This window comes from Amphibalanus amphitrite, unplaced genomic scaffold (assembly GCF_019059575.1).
Source record: "Amphibalanus amphitrite isolate SeventyFive unplaced genomic scaffold, NRLGWU_Aamphi_draft 000513F_arrow, whole genome shotgun sequence".
NCBI lineage: Eukaryota > Metazoa > Arthropoda > Thecostraca > Balanomorpha > Balanidae > Amphibalanus > Amphibalanus amphitrite.
This window is the reverse complement of record NW_024882007.1, coordinates 368,563-388,407: the sequence shown is the minus strand read 5'-3', so window position 1 is coordinate 388,407 and position 19,845 is coordinate 368,563. Positions and strand designations below refer to the sequence as shown.

Here is a 19,845-nt window from a genome sequence, read left to right as displayed (position 1 = left end):
CCCTTAAGTGCTTGCGGATCTTCCGTGGTGTCGAGCCGACCGACTTAGTCTGGGAAAGCATAATTTCACGAGTTTTGCTTTTACTTCCTAAGACCACGGCTTCATTTTTTAATTAACCCTCGCACGACCAGGCCATTTCTCATAACACGAAAGACCAGGGGGGGGGGGGTTGTTACGACCCCCCCCCTGGCGTTTCGAAACGGAAGGTCGTAGAGCTTAGCGGAAAAAACCAACGGATTGCTCTCAACGAGATCTCGCGATTGGTGGTATATTTTTTGGTCCTAGGTCAACATTTGACCTACTTTTGACCGGTCAAAGGTCAAATTTTCGGAAAATAGACTTTTTTCAACTTTCGGCGGCGATTGCGGCAAAACGGTGGGAGATATCAACTTGAAACCTTCACTATCGTGTTCCTTGATCAATTCTCTATCGTTTGGTATGTATTTCGTTTCCCTAGCTCTAAAAATGGCGCGTTGGGAGCGCCGGAAGTCGGCAAGGTCACAGTCGGCGGCAGAAATTCGAAAAATCAAAATTTAAATTTTTGAAATTTGATTGTATTTTTGGATTTGGGAGGTCCATTTGCTCCCTATAGAAGCTAATATTGCTGCATATTCCCATTGAGGTGACAACAATTAGCAAAATAGTGGTTCGGGCGCTTTTCAAAAATAGTACCGGACGCTGTTCCTCTTGTGACGTCATAGCTCCGTGACCTGACCTGACCCGGTCAAATTTCTTATACCATATGATAGCCAATACTTGCCCCAACATGCATGGGAAGTTTCATCACGATCCATCAACCGATGTCCGTACCACCGGCAGGAAACCTCGGGCGTTGGCACTCAGTTTGTGAAAATCCGGCCGGAGGCTGTACCTCTTATGACGTCATAACTCCGTGACCTGACATGACCCGATCAATTTTTTTCGGCAAAAGATGCGCAAAGGTTGCCCCAGAGGGTATTGAAAATTTCAGCCCGCTACGACAAGCCGTTTAGCGTGCACTTCGAAAAAACCTCAGGGGGGGGGGGGTTGATACAACCCCCCCCCTAGGCGTTCTAGGGTTAAGCTCAAACCATGGTGTCATATAAATCTACGAAAAATTCTCCGTTTTTCCACGTGCATTGATTTTGCTTAAATGTTATTAGGGGTCCTCTGTTCGCAAAAGAAATCCGTCTAACTTTTTTGAGAAGCCCGGTAGAACCCTTTGCCATTCTTCAATCAAGATGGTTCTTATGGAATGTTCATTTCATCGCACTTAGCAAATCAGCACACGAGTGCTCAACTACGCTTTTCATTGCGAAATATTTCGCTTTTATATCGGAAGACGAAATGATTCAAACATTCCGGAAGACTTTGCATCTTGCGAGAACCTCACACGTCAAAAGCGGGTACAGCCTAACGCGAATTTCGATTCACCTTAACTTAAATAAGCCCAGACACAACGTAGCCTGATTTTCTGAGGTCGTTTTACTGACTCATCCCCAACATCTTTTAAGATCATCCACAATCCCCAACAGCTCGCAGCCTAAAAACAAGCATTTAATTTTTCTTATTCCAACAAATAAAAATGACCAAACACAACCCTAACTTAAACTCTTCAGAAACAAGGAACTCCCAACCTTAACTTTTCTCTTTCCAGTAAATGAAAGCTAGCCTAAATAGCAGTGAGCTAGTCAATTCCCCACCGCTGTGTTTAACTCTGGGCTTACTGGGGCACGTTACGCCGCCTTCGGCTAACCGTGGCCAATGGGCCCGCTAACGCCTCCCTTCTCTCGCGCGCTCTCTCTTCTCGCGATCGCCTGCAAAGAGAGCACAGTGAGCCAACACAGCCGGCGTCGACACAGCGCCGCCCTGACCCCATGCTGGCTGGCGTGCTGCTCCCGCCCCGCCCCGCCTCCCGTCCCACCCACCCCTGCCCGCCCCACCCACCCACTCCCGCATGCACGGTTAGTAGCGTCCGGGGCCGCGGCTGGTCTCTGGTGACTGGGGGGCGGTGTCAGGGGCGGGGGCGGGGCGCGGGCGGTCGCGCGGCGGCGGCGGCCGGGCCGCAGCGACGCGCCGCTCGGCGGCTGCTGTCCGCCGCCAGCCTGCCGGAGGGGCGGCCGGGCGCGAGCAGCCGCCGCCGGCGCCGGCACGCCGCTGCCGCCCGCCCGCCGCCGCCGCCACACTCACGGTACACTCGTTCACACACACACTCACACTGGCTGGGTGGCCGGCGCGCGGAGCTGGGAGGGAGAGTGTGAATGCCGACCTCCGGGGCGGGACGGGCCGGGTTGTGCGGCTGTCCTAGTTCAGTGCTGCCAAACCTGCTCTGACGCACCGAGGGGCGGCGGCGCGCTGGCCGCCGCCGCTGCTCTGAGCTCAACGTCGCACCAGACAGCCGCACGGCACGTCCATTGCCTTAGGTCGCCGCCGAGCCGCCAGCTCGGCCTCTGTCTCTCTGCAAACTGCCTCCTCTCTGCCTCTGCCTCTGTCTGCTCTCGCTCATCTGCTAGCCTCCATCCATCTGTACTCTCGCCTGCCTGAGTACGCGAGCGATGGCGCGGCGCCGGGTGCGGCGAGCGCGCGCCGGCGCCGCGTTACGTTACGTTACTCTGCCCATGACGTGCGTTACGTTATAGACCCTCGGCACTGGACGGCACGACCCGGCCACGGGGGGCGAGGAGGCCGGGCGGACGGGCGCGCCACTCACCGGCACTGTCTGCCACCGAGCCGGCTGCCGAGCAGACGCCAGACGAGCCGGCCGCGCTGGCGGCCGTGTACCAGAACGGCACACCGTCCGACTCGCGGTCACCGGAGCGGACGGTCAGAGAGATGGCGCGCGGCGCAGAGGGTCGGCTGTCCCAGTAGGCGGGCACCTCGCAAACCAGATGAACCTGCAGAAGGGAGGGGATGGGGGTCAGACAGGCGGCGGTCGAGGGGAGTTAACATACCCTCGGTCTGCAAAAGTAGATTCAGAATACGTGTAAACCGCATTGCACATTTTGCTGCTGATAAAACAATCATACCATAGACAGTTTCGTGTCCACCTTTCTCCAGCCGATTGTGTCTCCCGTCTCAGTTCTTCCGCCACCTTTATCAGTCCCCTTACCAGCTCCAGCCTCCTACCTCTGTCCCGTCTCGCTCCTGTCTCCCTCCCAATTTCCCCGTCCCCATCCACTCACCGCTTGCAAATGGTCCTTGTGCGGCGTGACCGTCTGGTGCCAGACAGTGGCGCCGCTGTCGGACGTCTCTGTAAACACCACGCGCGAGTCCTTGACGAAGTTCTTCCCGAGCACGATCAGCTCCTGGCCGCCGACCGGGGAGGCCTCGGTGATGGACAGCTTGGTGACCTCGGGAACACCCTGTGGCTGAGCTGAGGGGAGGGAGGGGAGGTATCAGCGGAGAGCCAGACTTCAGTCAATTCACGAGAAAAGAGCACAATATCCGAGTTATAAATATAACGATGGCTGTATGACGTAGAATGCATGGGTAGAAGTAGATATAGATTATAGTAAATGTTTAGACATCACATCAATTTCTGAACACTCTCGCCCAACCCCACTACACCCCTACCCTGGGCTAACCTACTATGCCCGCCCCTTATCTGTCCTACACTGCAACCAGTACCCCAAGCCCGACTCACTGCAGACGATGGACCGGGAGGCGATCTGTAGCGTCTCGACGCGTCCGTGTCCATTCAGCACCGTCACCCGGAACACGAGCCTGCAGCTGGTGGTTCGCGCTCCCTTCCTGACCGTGGGGCGCCGGCCGCCGGCGGCCACCGCGTTTGCCGCCGCCGCGCCGCCGGCCGCCGCCACACGCGACTCGATGTCGACGTTACGCTGCTTCAGGATACCAAGACAGTCGCAGCTGAGGGTGGAGAAGGGGAGGACGTCAGATTGTAACACGGATACGGGAAAGAAAGAAGATAACAGAATGAAACAGCGCACAAGACCCGCTCGGAGTTTGGTAAGTTAACACTAGCGCCCTTAAAACAAGCTTCAAGCCTTCAATAAGCGGAAGTTTCTGACCAAGTGGCATGAAAATGAGATGAGATCAGCATCATTTAAAGTTAAACACATTTTGATTCAGGCAAACTAAGAACCTTTACATATTTTACACAAAGGTTTCCAAACCTCCAACTTTCAGAATACCACCCGTTACAACACCACATCTCCATCACCAGCCCCTCAACCTCCCCGTCCTCCTCCGTCCGGTTTCTCACCGCGCACTGACGCTGTCGCCTCCCTTATCTGGCGTCATCGTGGTCTGGATCACCACGGTGCCACTGAGGTTCAGCTCGTCACTGGGACTGGCCGTTTTACCGGTGACCCGACACGACTGGTAGAAGAGGTGCGGGCTGCAGCCGTCGGCGTCCGAGCCCACATACATCTGCAGCGCCACCGGCTGAGTGTAGCCGTGCAACTGTCGGAACGAGACAGACAGACAGACAGCGTCAAATGAGGCCAGAAACGAGTTACACAACAGAGCAGATATGAGGACAAGCTCACATAAGAGGACGGGCATGGGTCAGACATGGGTTAGAGAAGACATGATGAGACTATTGAAGGTAAGGCGAGAGATATAGGCAGATAGGCACAAGACCACTCACTGCAGCTTCATGTCCTTTATGCTACGGATGCTGCCCTCGTGGTGAGCACGGCAGTAGATATGGTTCAGGCGTGGTTCAAACATGGGTCGGAGATAGGGGTAGACGCGTGGTTTGACACGGCGCAAAAGCGGTATCAGAGGCGAGTACGACGCAGATATAGCACGAACTGTGACGCATCAAACTCAGGTCAGAGGTGACGGGTCATGAAGTGTAAGATCAAACGGCCGCATGATCTCAGGTCTGAATGTTGCAACACGTTCATGATCCATTACATGATCAAAGAATTTTGAGAACGCCCACTCAGTTAGCTGACGGATACCACGGCGCTTTGGTGTACCTGACAGGTCAAAGGTTGACAGTGCAAGTGCTGGGGTCAAAGGGTGAATGGAGAATACCAACTCTACCTATGTACTGAGAGACCTATCAATCCTCAACGACTATGCTTCAACACTTATCCATTGTACCATCTGCATTCAAACGCTTAGCATAATGAACATCATAAGCATCATATCCTTAAAAACAGCCCACGGGACAGAACACAGCCTCTGCGAATGTGACCAACTGTGCCATGATTGAGGTCCGGTAAGGTCACAAGTGGCTGTCGTCAGAAAGAGAAAGGCAAAAAATCCACTCAGTCCATAATGTCTCCCATTACTGTGATCTGCATGGCGACATGATCACATATGTGCCTGAAGGTCGGCATGGTCGCGATATGTGGCACCGGCGCCGGCGTCAGATTAAGGTCCCACCCTACCACTGACACGGGGAGAACACATTCCACGAACACCCCCCTCCCTCCCGGTGTCACGACCCGTGGGCAATCGGCCGAGACGGTGATATCACGGTCACCACAGCGCCAAATCGTACTGCAGCAGGGAATGTGAACACCTGGCCTCTGGAAACGTCCAACTCTAAGACGACCGTTACACACCGCCAAATACAAGAGATCTGCCCGATTGTTCAGCTACAGGCAGCTGAGCGCCTGGCGGCCAAGCAGCATTTTTTCTTCGAGCAAGCCGGCAACCTTTTGCCTCACTCATGACTCAACAGGGTGATGTTCAGAACCGCTGCTGTGATCGTGAAGCCCACTTGAGAGCAGTTACTGCATTTGACAGCGGGGACGATTCAGATGTAAATTTATGAAGGTGACAATTCGCCAGTCGGTCTGTTCCGATACTGGGGCCATTGCACACCGGCCTTCAGACAAAAGAAGATCGTGACCAGCGAATGAAATCAGCTCAGTATGCAACACAACGAGGCCATTTGCAAGACATTTGCAAAACTGTCCACAAGGCAGCCCGCAGCCGTAACGTTTGCATAATGCTGAATCTACCACCTACAAGTCTCCTCCACCACACAGATATGATACCCAAGACTATGTAAGAGTGGTTGGCTAAAATTTCATCCAATACCCCTAGAGAGGTAGCTCAGGTTGGGATTTTCAATAGAAAATCACAATTCTAAAGAATAGTGATTGTCTAATTGAAAAGTCCCAACCTTCGGATATACATGATAAGTGATCACCTTAACTTCCGCCGCATTTAGAACAGGACTCCTAAACTAGCCTGAACTGACTCGGGTTGGCCCGCGTGCCGGGGGTCACCGTCTGTGACACGCTGCGGTCGACGCGGCCCACCAGTGACACTTGGTGGTCTGCCAGCTACCTCAGAATGACGGTCAGAGCCACTTCTGTGGTTGCCGCGGTCAGTCTACGTGACCCGACCCGCGACCTGTCACACCTGACACCCTATGCTGTCTCAGTGACAGTCGGCGCTGCCTCCGCGGCCGAGGGTACCGCTGGATTACGTGACCTGACCCGTGACCAATCACAATGGACATCTGGTGGCCCGATTGTGGTAGGGAGGAACTGACGGGGTGACCACAAAGCCAGCAGGTCAGGCCGGGGCGGCATAGTGCAGCCTTTGTCCTTACCAGATCGAATGGATGATCGGACCTAGAGAGCTCACCTAGGCCTAAATCACAACAGGTGTCTGAGATAGACCAGAGACGAAGCCATGGGACACTAGTGAAGTAACTTTGCTATTATCTCTGTGTAGCTGATGGCGGGAGGAGCACTTACCACGACCTGCGGCGACGTTTTGCCGGTGGAGTCTTTGACGGCTCCGCGGCTGCCCTCGGTCTGGTACCGGGCCCGGTGACGCGTCTCCGGCTCGCGGGCCAGCGACAGACGGTACCTGACGGGCGGAGAGGGGTCGGTTATAGGGGGTCATCAGGGGTCACACAGGGTCATAACGGGGTCATACAGGGCCAAAGAAACAAGAAAAGGCCAGTTTACTGGGACGAGCATTGCGCACAGAGAAATTAAGCACAAGGATGAGAAAATACACTTCATGAGACGGCACATCTACCGGAGATCATAGAAGTCCAGGATCGACGCAAGGGACAAGCGTTCACAAAGGAAAGTAGCGTTCCAATCCGCCCCACACAAGGTCTCGTCCAAGGCCAGATTTAAGATTATACAATACATGACGCAAAGTGGCGCCTGATCTTGATTGTGTGCGAAATCAGGTGCACAATAGCCGAACTGCGGCGGCGTAAAGAAAGGTCGCGCAGGGCTGACATTCGCGCGGCTTCCTCAAAACCGTCTCCCACGGACAGGGTGGGTCCGGTGTCGCTGCCCTGTCCGCGTGTCACCCCACGGAGCAGGGGGTCCGGTGCAGGTGCCCCGTGCACGTGGCGCCCACGGGCCGAACCGGCAGACGGCCGGTGGCCGCCGCTGGCGACATGGGACGCCTGAGATACAGCCCAGCTGATACGCCACAAACCGCCCCGTCATCTCTGTACGACGGGAACAAATGGCAAAACTAGCGTCCGCACACAGCAACAGAGGCTCTCCGAGTAGCAGATATCTGGGTCAGACGAACTAACAGGACACATACAACGGCGCTACGTATAAATACAATCCATACATAGTCTGGTATGGATGACCTCGGCATCCTAAACTGGTCATACCTCCCGCCTTATCCGCTTTTTTCACCGCCCATCCGTCCGTCTGTCCGTCGGTCCATCCGCCCGACCCCACGAGTGCGGGTGTCCGCGGCGGAACCGATAGCACCGTTCAGTGTCCGTCCTCACGGTGGGTGGACTTTGGTCGCCGGTGGCGTGGCCCGGGCCGGAGTGCGGTGACGCATCTGGCTCGGCAACAGGGAGCGCCGGCCCCACCCACCGAGCCGGCCGGGGGTGGAGTGCAGGTGTCTCCGGCCCGGGGGGGGGGGGGGGTATCGGGTCCCAGCCCGGCCAGAGGAATGAGATGGCCGAAGGACGACAGTTGATGGACAGCGGCGCACGGCCGGATGGGGCAGCGAGAAAACAGCGACCTCGGGATCATGAATGAACTAATAGCCGAGAAGACAATGTACCATGGCACCTGCCAGATGAGATGAGGTGCACTGATAAAATCGCATTTTACGGGAATGTTCAGTTATTGCAATGCTCACTGCACAGTGAACAATGAACATATTAGGCGCTATATCTAGAAAATTGTGCTATTTTAAATTCAATTTCTGATGAAACGGATGTGTACTTGCTATGAAATTGAAAATTCCTCCAAACAGACTGTGATTGACATGAAGTATTTTAGGTGGACTGGGATGGCTATTTTGCTGCCAAGTAAAATATTGCACCAGGTCCGGCGCAATAAATCAACACGGACCGAAAATAGTGCTAACAGACTTCAGGTATTTCAGAAAGAACGCAGATCGGTTCGAATTAGTCAGAACATGAGATGTACGGTCCAGCTGCCGGCGTTTGTCGCTAGGACTAACAGCAGAGGAGTAACACACGACTCAACTATGTAGTGCGGCTCAGTGAATAGCTACTACGTAAAACGGATGACCTCATGAGGTGGGCGTAGCTATAGGTAAACCAGGCAAGGCAAACAAACAAACTATGAACTAAAATGCTGGAAAGCCTGCTGAGGGTTGAGTCAAAAAACGGCTAGATCATTGCGCGCATTATTTAGTTAGAGGGTCGTTGACACAGCAAAAGTTCTTGGGACGCGAGGAGACGTAACATGTGGTGAATTAGAAACATAAACTATTGCTTCGAGACATGGCTAGCGTGACCTTATTTCGGCTACCCAGCGCTAATCATTATCAAGCTGAACATCTAATCACAGACGGCGCGGTATTTTCCTGTTTGTGTTATAGCTCCTATCGTGACCTCGCCTGCTCATTGCCTATCCACCTAACGGTAAGCTGTCGACCTGTGGGTCTCTCCATCTCTTCAACGCTGCAATTCACACATCTATTATGTCATGCCCACTACTACCAAAGGTCACTGAGTCCTGTCATTCAGACCTGTCACCCAGACCTGTCACCACTGAGAGCCTGTCACCTAGTCCGTCACTCCCGGTGCTGAGAGCACTCAGCGAGTGACGCCGAGTGCACCCAGTGGGAACTCCGACCCCGGCCTCCGCCCGGCGAACACTCCGCTCCGGTACATAGCAATCAAACTAATCAGACGGGAGGCAAACAGCCGGGTGGTCCGCCCCCTGCCAGGCTGCAGCAGGGCTGGGAGCGGTGCCGGCCCCCGTGGGACCCCCGCAAAGACGGTCTGCAAAGTCCGGCGCCCCCCGGGGGCCATAGTCCATAGTCCATACTACGGGAATGGTCTTGTCTATTGGGGTGGGAGACATTTGACAACGGACCTTTCTCTTCCGTTGATCTGCCCAGGGCAGCAAAAGTAACTGATGCAGATCTAAAGGCTTCAGTTGTAAGGGCAGGCAATTCATGATTATTGGCTTCTTTCAATGTTTCTGCGTTTTAAAGCGACAATTACGTGGCAAAATAGAAAACAATATGACGTAATGCTTTTAGTAGCATTTATGCTCCTTTTGATACCATATAAAATACCTACTTTTTACGATAAAGTACATTTCCAAAAGAAATTGCGTCAGTTGGTACAAAATGTATTAATAATACCACTAACTTCTCAGATGACAATAGGCAGTTATAGCTATAAAAAAATATTGCGTTAATCACTGCCCTGTTCCACTCCTCCCAGGCAGTGCGCCGAGTCCATCGTCAGACTACGGGGAAATCAGGACCCGGAAGGAGCCGACTCCCTCCGGAAGAGGTTCCCTCGGCTGTGCGCCACTCCGGCCGATCGATAGCACCTCGCACCGACCGCCGAGCGGCCGAGCGCCACCGGCAGTCGCAGCGGCCACCGACGAGGTCACATCGGACACCGGCCGTCGGCACAGACGACGACGATAAGGACGGACCGGCAGCGACAGCACCAACGGACCAGCAGCGTCGAAAACGACGGACCAGCACTCAGCAGGGACCAAGGGCGAAAACAACTGAGCGATCGACGGACCGCGACGTTAACACCCAGGGCTTCAACATCGTCACATGCCGTTCTGGTGTAGGTGGTGGGTGGGACTATGACGAGGAAAGATTATATCCCCACTGAATTAATTGCCATTAAAATGGATATTAGGTGGATCTCAAACACGACTAGCGTGCGTCGCTGGAGGTCCTTAATGGCCTACCGTCGTGCGTCACGACAAACACTGCTTCATTAGTGCGGTACAACCGTCTAAAGCTCCGAACGACCTGTCTACTGCGCTGTGGCTGTAACGTCGTCCAACAGCCTGTGCATTTTCTGGGGCCGGCGTGGACACGCCAGTCTGCAGCTGCCGCGCCCAGAGCCGATCCCAATCAGCGTTTGGAAAAGGCCAAGACGTTGTAAAGGGAGCGGGAGCAGTGATGGCCGCACCCTGATACGGGTGAACGAAGCCGGCGCGACCGGTATAACATTTCCTAGAGAATGAACGAGTGTCCGTACCAGAGAAGGTCTAGATTCAGAAAACCCTCTCCATGACAGAAGAGGCTCATGACTAGCAAGCTAGTAAGAGAACCACTCGCATTAACGGCGACCGAGCACCCAGCCAATATTGCACCTGTTCTGTTCTCAGCAGCGCTAACAGGATCAATGCGGCTGCCAATACACAGACTATATGGGGCGACACGACGAGGGCAGCAGACACGAGGTCAATACCGAGGCGGGCCGACGGGGCCGAAAACTACAGCCGAGATGACAAGATGCTTCATTTTAGCAGGTCCATTTTGAAGCGCCTCTGAGCGCACGTTCCAAGTCATTACTATCTTGTGAGAGGATTCAATACCAACAACACCAGAGTTCAGCGAATAGCGAAATAGCGAAATAGTGAATAACGCAGAAATGTTCTTCGATCCCTTGCTCGGCGTGTTTGAATAGCAATCCTTTGGATCGAGTATTGACATAGTTTGGACCATGACGATTGGGTTGACTGAGTCATCGCTGAGGACTTATCAATAGTGCAGCCTTGCAACCCAAATGCAGCAGTTATTCTTGAAGTTACAGGGCACTACAGCACGTAAAACGATGGCGAGTTGAAAGCATACCTCATAAGCCGAGAATGCATACATGCTGCAACCGTAATTCCTTTGGGCTCTTTCTGTTCTCTTCGACAAGTATCCAATTGGAGCAGCCTGCTCATGTTCATTCTCTTCAAGAAATCTTGCCTCCTGCATTCCGAAATTCATCTACTTCCAACTATCTTCCCTATCACAGCCCTGGCTCCTTAGTGTCACCAGCGACATTTCCAGCTCTCCGTGTCTCCGTGCGATCGCCCCGCCGTGCGTCCCGTGAACCATATCGCGTGACCGGCCAGCCGAGGTTGACACCGCGGGGACACGGGCCACCCAAACACACAGCAAACCAATCATCTCAGCTGAGGTCGGAGATGGCCGGTGGCGTGGCCGGCGGCTGCGGGCCGGTCCCTGCCGGGTCGGTCAGAGCACGGTGAGGTGAACCCGGAGCCCGCTGCCCAGCGCGCGGTACACCCCGCTCTGCACGGCGTGCCACGCTCACTGCACGCCGACCTTCGCCGTTCTCAGGGGCGCCGGTGCACGTATAAAGCCGGAGGTGGCCGGCGAGTGGCACCAATCGGCTCTTCAGCTCCCTCCCGGCGGACCCGTGGCAGTCACAGCGGCACACCACACAGCAGACATGAAGGTGAGAAAAGTGGCTACGGAGTTCTGAGCATCGTTCTCTGCAAACTTCTAATGGTCACTGAAACATTAATTTACTATTACTTAGGTATACCAGAATAGGTAAGCTAGCTTACATTGCTTTAAAGGGAATTTCGAAAAGAGCGTTGGCTCTAGGACAATTGTCATAAGTAATAAAATGTATTATGGATAATCCTCGATCTAGAGCGGCGAGGTCCAGATAATCAGTAATCCACCTGTTTGATTTTAAAATATTTACTTTACTATGTAAAAACACTTTGTTGGAAAGAATGCCAAAACAATCATCACAGGCAGAATTTGCATATCGCAGTTGGCCAAAACATTCTTCAGAAAAGGTTCAAACATTTAGCACTCACAGGACCACTTTCGCCTCACGTTGCGCTCCCCTTTTCTGCCACTACCGGCCTAACCTCTCCGTCACTCGCATGTTTCAGGTCGTCATCCTCGCAGCTCTGATCGCGGCGGCCGCCGCCAGCGGCTACGGCACCCAAGGTTCGGCCGGCTACGGCTCGGGCGGCTACAACACGCCGACGGCGTACCAGTTCGACTACTCCGTCAACGACCCGCACTACGGGCCGCAGTTCTCCCGCAGCGAGAGCAACGACGGCCGCACCGCGCGCGGATCGTACAGCGTGGCGCTGCCCGACGGGCGCGTCCAGCACGTGCGCTACTACGCCGACCAGGAGGGCTACGGCGGCTTCAACGCCGAGGTCACCTACACGGGCGGCTACGGCACGCAGAGCGGGTACGGCGCGCAGGGCGGGCAGTCCTACCACTGAACGAGACAACTCGGGAGGACAGACAACAGACCGAGACCGCCCTGATGCAAACAAATGAATCTCACAGCCAAAGACTGCCACGATCCAGACAGAAGGATCTCGCAAGCATTTAGACTGCATGTCCCAGAGGGACATATCTTGAATAACCAAGACTAACTGCTGCTGGAGGAAAAAAATCGACATAGCCGCGTCTGTAAGTCCTACCCGACGCGACTTGACCTGACCTACGATATCTGGCTGAATGTCCTTAAAACTCCAAGACAGCCGTCCTACCACACAACAATCCGTCCTTCCCCGCCAAAGCGAGAGATACCGGTGTACACATTGTCTATTTATGGGAGAGTGAATACACAGACCCACCGAAGGGACCGCTGGTATTGAGTATTGACGGGAAGAGACAGGTGCGCTACGGTGAACACGATTTGTGGACATGATAAGAACATGGGCGTGACCGACAGGAAACTGATGGTCTACTAGGACTGTAACCTAGGCGTACACAGGCGGTTGGCAACAGTCCGCGCCGTTATATAATGATAAAAACGCTAATGGACAGGTGCTCTAGCACAACGTCTGTCCAGACAGCAACAGCATCCACATAAATACGTCAGCGACAGAACAACTGGACGCTACACCTGCGCGGTGAATTAACGATTAGTAATTAAATTATGAAACTAAACACAGCAAAGGCCCAAGAAATGACGCATTTCAGCTCATGTTTCAAATGAAGATGAATCACAAAAAGATGTTATATTTTACGGAGGGGTAAATCCACACTAATGGTGTTATTTATGAAGGTAATGCCACCAGCACCAACTTACTTGCCACACTTGGAGACGGGGTTGACGCCCTTGAGAAAACCTGCAGGGGGCTGAGCGGCCGACCTGCAGAACGGACGGGGAATACGTCAAACGGGGCCACATTTACACCAAAGGTCGCAGGTCACAGCCTGCCAAATCACACCTCATCCAGACGAACAGCGCCCACTGAGTTACATAAGACACAAATGGTCACAATATTTCCCCCATCTGACTCCTGCGACTGCAATATTAGCGGTTTTAGTAACGTTTATCTGCAGCTGAGCCGCGGTTCACACAAAATACCAGTCAAAGTTCCAGCGCGCGGGACAGCGGGTTTATCGATAAACACAAGACGGAACTCACTTTCACCGTACTTCTGAAAATGTCACCAGATGTAGGATTTGCTAAATACCACAGAGCAACGCCCACCAAAACAATTCCATTGTAATAACGGATTCTGAGGATAATAACTAAAGGTCAGGTAATCAATCATATAGACCGGTCATATCATAGACCCGTGTTATGTCAACCGATCTCGTATCCTCCTGACCTTCACATAGAATTACTGAATTTGGTGGGTCCGACTACAGATCAACGTCCCAGCTGTTACCCGGCCGGGCCTCTCGCGATTTCTGGCACCGCCCTCCTAAGGTCACCCTCAGACCTTTCTCACGTGGCCCGCGTAGTGTCCCGCCCAGACCGTGCCAGATCGGCGGTATTTCGCCGGGGGGGGGGGGGGCAGGGGGACGGGCTCTGACGTCACAAGTTGGCAGCGCTGGTAAATGAGTGACGATATCGGCCGCGACTGCTGCCGTCAGCAACACTAGGATGATATATGGAGGTGGACAAAAGGGCCGTGGGGACGGTGCATTCAGGGGAGATGGATATGGCGTATCAGAGAGCTGACTTTGGTGGATTGCAAACGACATCACACGAATCTTACCATGAAAATAACGAATGATAGCAAATACGCAGTTTGTCTTGTGAAACATTTCAAACCAAACCAGAAAATGTCAGCTTTCAATGATTACGTCAATTACTGAAGCAAATAGCATAGATTCAAATGCATTGATAAATGATGTTGACACGTTTGAACATCGTAGTCTCGAAAATGAAACACGAACGATTGAATTCGACCATCATTATCGCCCATGACATCATAAATGTATGACTTTCCACATCCAAGTGATGCTAGATGGACTTCTGTAGCTAAATGTGGAAACGGCGTAAAAGCATAATTGCTCTAAGCCGCATCCGCTCGATATCCGGACTCTGGGGTCACGCTACAAAGGTCAGAACGATATCAAAATAGTCCACTAAGTCCGAACCGTTATTGCAATCAACGGACCTGTATCGCGTTGAAACATACAATTAGTCATGATGTACGGTGAATTAGATGATTTACCAGAGCGATTATGCAGATTACATTATGTACTTTGCAGAGCGATGACCCAGGGAAGGGTCACATCATGAAATGAGAATAAGAATGCGAAACACGAAATAGGAATCGCGATGAAAAATTGTGCAAACCTGAATGCCATTTTCTTACTCAGAAATTTCCGTTAATCTAAGGAAAGACTACGCTCGCTTCGCTCGCTCCGTAAAAACGACTGCAAAATTTACTGACGCATACCATATCCAACATTCAAAGCTACTATTGTCGCAAACTCAAAACTTATGCGTTCGACAGATTTCATCCATGAAAAAAAAAAATAATCCACGATACCTTCTACCCATTGCGTTTCGCCGCCGGTTCTCCCGTTTCACTACCGCCACCAGTCATTCCTAGAGTCCTGGCTGGCTGTCACTCGACAGAAACACACAGCCTGCCCTGTGCCACTCCACGACCCGGCGCCGTCCTCCGCCGCCGCGTCACAGCGTCAGTCGTTATGTCACTGTGATAACACAGCCAGTCGTCGAGCCGGCAGCTCCTTGATGACGAGTGCAACAGACAGACAGCAGGGGACGGACCGGGCCGGGCCGGCAGGGGGTCGGTTTGTCCCCACCACGCGCTGATAAACTATATCGCACGCTATCAGATGGTGACGTGTGATAGGACCGTGAGGTATTGAAGTTGGAGTTTGGACGCAGTATCAGTTGCTAGAGTGGTCAGATATTGCACGGCGCATATTGCAGTTCTCCGCCCGGGAGTTGCACAGCGCCGCCGCTGGATGGCGCTGCGGTCGCGGCTGCCGCTCGCTGCCGATAGATGTCACTAGCTGCACCTCAGTGTGAACCCGTTCGTGCGCCCCCGGATGAGCCCCTGAGTGGTGACCAACTTACGCTGAGCGGGCGTCCCGGACGAAGCACGAGTCTCGGGCGGCGGCATCCTCCCTCTTGGTTACCTTCCGTACCTGAGAAAGATAAAAGAGGTCGAGTCACGGTATGCGAGGTCAAATCAGATGGCGTAAATCACATCGAAACAGATACGACACCACCCTGCCAAGACTGAGTTCTCCGGACAACCTCACACCTACAAATAGCAGTCAAATACGCCTCACCCATCCCAATCCCTCAAACATGTTCGGAACAGCGGCCGACCTTACACACCGAGAGACGACTGTTTTAGACCGACGTACGACAGTGTGACATCACAGGGCGGTAACACAGACGAGACACCCGGCCACCGACCGGCGGGCCTCTGGCGCCCCTGTTGTCCTTGGCGGCCGTCCATCCCGACAGCGAGAGAGGGGGACCCGCCGACAGCTGCACCTGAACTCACTAACCGACACCAACGGCCAAATTCGTTCCTCCGGTGTCTTCCGCGGCAGGAAAGGTCAGTTCCTATTGACTATATACAAGAAGACCATCGCTCATGGGACAGGAAGAACAAAACAAGTACCGATTACAGCAAAAACGCTGACTGAAAACCCTGTGTGGGTGGTGCCAGCTCATTACAAATCAGTAATCACCATCTCATTCTTCAACTGTATCCAGAAGCTCCAAGCTCCTCACAAAGTTCGCCATTGGCATGCCTGGAGGCGTATCCCCAACTAACCCCGAAGAAGGGCCACATCTAAACACCCCGAGAGTTGCTGACGTCAGTCCAACAGAGCCGAAATAGCGCCCGAAATGGAACACCTCTGACGTCAAGGGGCCAGACGGACCCCGAGGGTGAAACAGGGGATGGAGGGAAAGGGGGGAGAGGGGAGGGCGGGAGAGGGGATGGAGAGCGGGAGGAAGAGAGAGGTAGGGAGGGAGATGTGTGGTAGGAGAGGGAAGGGAGGGATAAATTCAAATGGTGGGAGGAAGGGAGAAAACCATTGGCTCCATTTTATGTTTCGCCATTCAAAACTGCGCACCTCAACGCGGGGTTTGAAGTCTATCTGGTGTCGCTCTTCACTTCTATGCATTCCCATGGAGGCGTCATCCACATCAAGGTGCTATCGACTCGCAGTGCACATCTAATAATGTGCAAATTATTGCCAAATGTATCTACTGTTAACGCCAGACCCCTTGAGACCCTAATTTTTCGCGATTACTTTTAAATGCGTGAAGGAATTTCAACCAAGCTCAGGACATGGCCGTTTCAAGACAGGCCGAAACTTTTACAATTTAGATATTTTATCGCCATTTCAATATTTCAGGCACTTGTCATTGACTCGTAATGTTAACTGTTTTTCCATCCTGGATAGAGGCTTTCTACGTCCTATGACATTAGGCTCCGCCCACGACTGCGGCATTGACCCGTGCCCATCAGCGACCTCTGTACAAACGACACCCCTGCCATCTGTGAAGGACTATGAATTTCGCTGACGCTTCACGTGCTATGAGTCAATTGCAGCAGACGGTCAAGTAAATGTTAGGCTCTTGTTGACTCTTGTATATAGGACCAAGAGGACCATCACTCCTCAACCTACTACTCAGTCGTGCTTCGAACAAACGTTAACGATTCCTAACAAATACGATTTTCGATGTAGGGTATCTGTTTGAAATACGAGCGAGCCGTATGATGTGAAGCTCAGGCAATTAACTTATTATTGCGTTGTTCGATGATTGCATAGCGATGTACAAATCGGCAGCTACTTGGTGACATCCGACATCCCATTATCGCATTATCTGCAACGCCATAGGCTTTAACCCTATTCCTGGCGGGGGGGGGCCTCAGGAGCCCCCCTGAGGTTTTTTGGTTATTTCTCCCAAACGCGTTGAGCTAGGAAGCTCAAATTTTCGACTTTTCCTATAAGGCTTCTACGCAACATGTCTGAAAATTTTGAGTTGATCTGACCTCAGGTCAGGTCACCAGAGGCGGTTTGGTGACCCTACCTCAGAAAAGTTTGCAATCACGCCAGAGCTAGAGTTTTCGACCGATCAATTTCTTCTCTTCAGGCTTTAGTTAGGGTACCAGTATGTGCAATTTGTATATCTCGGAATTTTGATATCGGTGACCTAAGGTCAGGTCAGTTTCGCGACCTCCCCATTATATCTCAATGGGGGAAAAATCAACTCCCTGTTTTTACCACTAAAACGGGTCGGAATGGCCCCATATACCATACATGACTTCATATACGATCAACCTTCACTACCTTGAGGTCTGTTTTGCTGTTGGGCAGCTGTGAGGTCATGTGACGTCATCAAAGGTCACCAAAGGTTTTTGGCCAATAACTCCGTACAGGAACAAGATACAGACGCGTGGATGGTCTCATTGTGTTCAGCTCGTCAAGACGCATCGAATGATATACATGATGACCTCGAGGTCACGTGACCTGAGGTCAACCTTTGACCTTGACCTTTCGAGGTCAACATATATATCATTCGACGCGGATTGACGAGAGGATCACGATGATGCCCTTAGTTTGTTCCTATCTTGACTAATTCGAAAGTTATTCGAGAAAAACTCTCCATATCTAGCGCCGCCATTTTGACTTTTTCGACCCCTGTGACGTCATCTTTGACCTGACCTGAAAATGACCTTAGTAAAAATTGTAGACCTTGTCCATGCGTATCCGATGCCGTTTACCGCTTGTCGCTATCTTGCTTCGTTCTCGAGATCTCAGGGGGGGGGCCGAATCGGCCCCCCCGCTAGTTTCTTGTCCCGGCGGAGCCCGCCAGGAATAGGGTTAAATACAGGTGAATATTTCCTAACCTTATGTCAGTTATATGCCATCTGCCCGTCATTTGCAGCTTATAAAAAAATATATATCAGCGAACATGAGTGGTGGATGCGCATTGAGTGGTGGATGCTCAATGCACATTGTAGAAGCAATGCGCAATGAGCATTTATGACTCCTTAGTCATCATGTCGCTCTCTGGGCACTGTCAGCCAAGACGCTACGCACAACTCCGCCGGCTTTCGGCACCGCTCGCCCGTCGCCCGTCCCCGCTCCCCGCCACAGCGAGAGTGACCGCGCGCCGGCCCGAAACCGCCGCAGGCCAAGACCACAGAGGCGGGGCTTAGCTGTGACGTCATAACGTATCACAGACTGACTGGTGATAGCCTCTACACACCGGATGAAAATCTTGCTCGAAATTTAACATTACGAGTCAATGACAAGTGCCTGAAATATTGAAATGGCGATAAAATATCTAAATTGTAAAAGTTTCGGCCTGTCTTGAAACGGCCATGTCCTGAGCTTGGTTGAAATTCCTTCACGCATTTAAAAGTAATCGCGAAAAATTAGGGTCTCAAGGGGTCTGGCGTTAACAGTAAATCTACTATCTAGCTTCATCAACTATCCACAACATGAAGACAACTGTGGGATGAAAACATGTTTGTGAAGACATCCAAATGGCGAAGTAAGAGAAACGCTATGAATAACTGAGTTTGATGTATGATGTTGCTTGGCCAAAGCACGGGACCAAAGTCTCTCCAAGCTGCACAAAAGCTGCAAAGGCCATACCATGAGGGAACCAAAATACATTGGCATCCTGCGCTCGGATGCGTGGGCTCCGTTCAATTGCCGCACTGTTTGCTGCCGTAACTCAGCCGATGATAACAGATGGCAAACCTGTCCGCGTCCCACATACGGCCGCATCCGGCCATGTACGACAATGCGGCACTCGGCAAAATGAAATGCCGTTTGGCCGGTTTATAGTTAAGTTAAATAAATCCTAAATCATGCTTTCTATAGGGGCATGCGTCACGCTAAACTGCGCTGCAGACAATGGGTTATATAATTATAATCCGGAGGAAAGATGGGATGTGGAGCATCAAAGCAGCACGGACTGCGGCCATTATCGCGCAGTCGGGCGTTAATGGCGCCAGCAATAACACCAGAGCCTTTGTCAGAAAAGCCGGGAGCAGCACTCCAGCGCAGGTGCCCAGCGATCACGTGTCAGCGAGTCGGGCCGGATCGTCATGGCACGCGCTGGCGGACGCAGGAGCGCACCGACAATATCAAAATAATACGCACGGACAGGCCTCTTTTGACGCTCCGAGATTTCACTGATGGCAGTGCGTGGTGAAATGGAGAAAAAAATCACCGCCTTCACCTGCAGCTGAATACCGTTCCAGCGGGGAGGGAGGGAGCGAACAGATATTGATAGTGGCACATATGACACCGACTCGGTGCGTGTCCCGGTAAAAGGGAGGACTGTTAGCTCAAGTGGTCCCTCAGCCACACGGGCCGCGACCGTCAGCTGCCAGATCTGACCGTGATTGGACACAGCTATGGCGAGTAACGATCGGCTTACGGGGA

The 19,845-nt window shown here is 52.6% G+C and overlaps 2 protein-coding genes across 2 annotated transcripts in view; one reads left to right on the top strand and one right to left on the bottom strand.

Annotated features, from left to right (window-relative positions):
• Nucleotides 1–19,845, bottom strand: part of LOC122393046 (nuclear factor of activated T-cells 5-like) — a 43,655-nt gene that overhangs the window by 8,221 nt on the left and 15,589 nt on the right. The window contains exons 5-11 of the mRNA XM_043388630.1: nt 15,491–15,561; nt 13,229–13,291; nt 6,672–6,786; nt 4,205–4,404; nt 3,623–3,849; nt 3,162–3,352; nt 2,690–2,873 (exon numbers count right to left, since the gene is read on the bottom strand). Coding sequence (XP_043244565.1) covers nt 2,690–2,873; nt 3,162–3,352; nt 3,623–3,849; nt 4,205–4,404; nt 6,672–6,786; nt 13,229–13,291; nt 15,491–15,561 — 1,051 coding nt within the window. The remainder of the gene's footprint in view (nt 1–2,689; nt 2,874–3,161; nt 3,353–3,622; nt 3,850–4,204; nt 4,405–6,671; nt 6,787–13,228; nt 13,292–15,490; nt 15,562–19,845) is intronic.
• On the top strand, nt 11,543–12,778 carry LOC122393047 (pro-resilin-like). Its single transcript, XM_043388631.1, has 2 exons — nt 11,543–11,614; nt 12,066–12,778. The coding sequence occupies exons 1-2, from the start codon at nt 11,609–11,611 to the stop codon at nt 12,408–12,410; spliced, it is 351 nt and encodes a 116-aa protein (XP_043244566.1). The 5' UTR covers nt 11,543–11,608; the 3' UTR covers nt 12,411–12,778.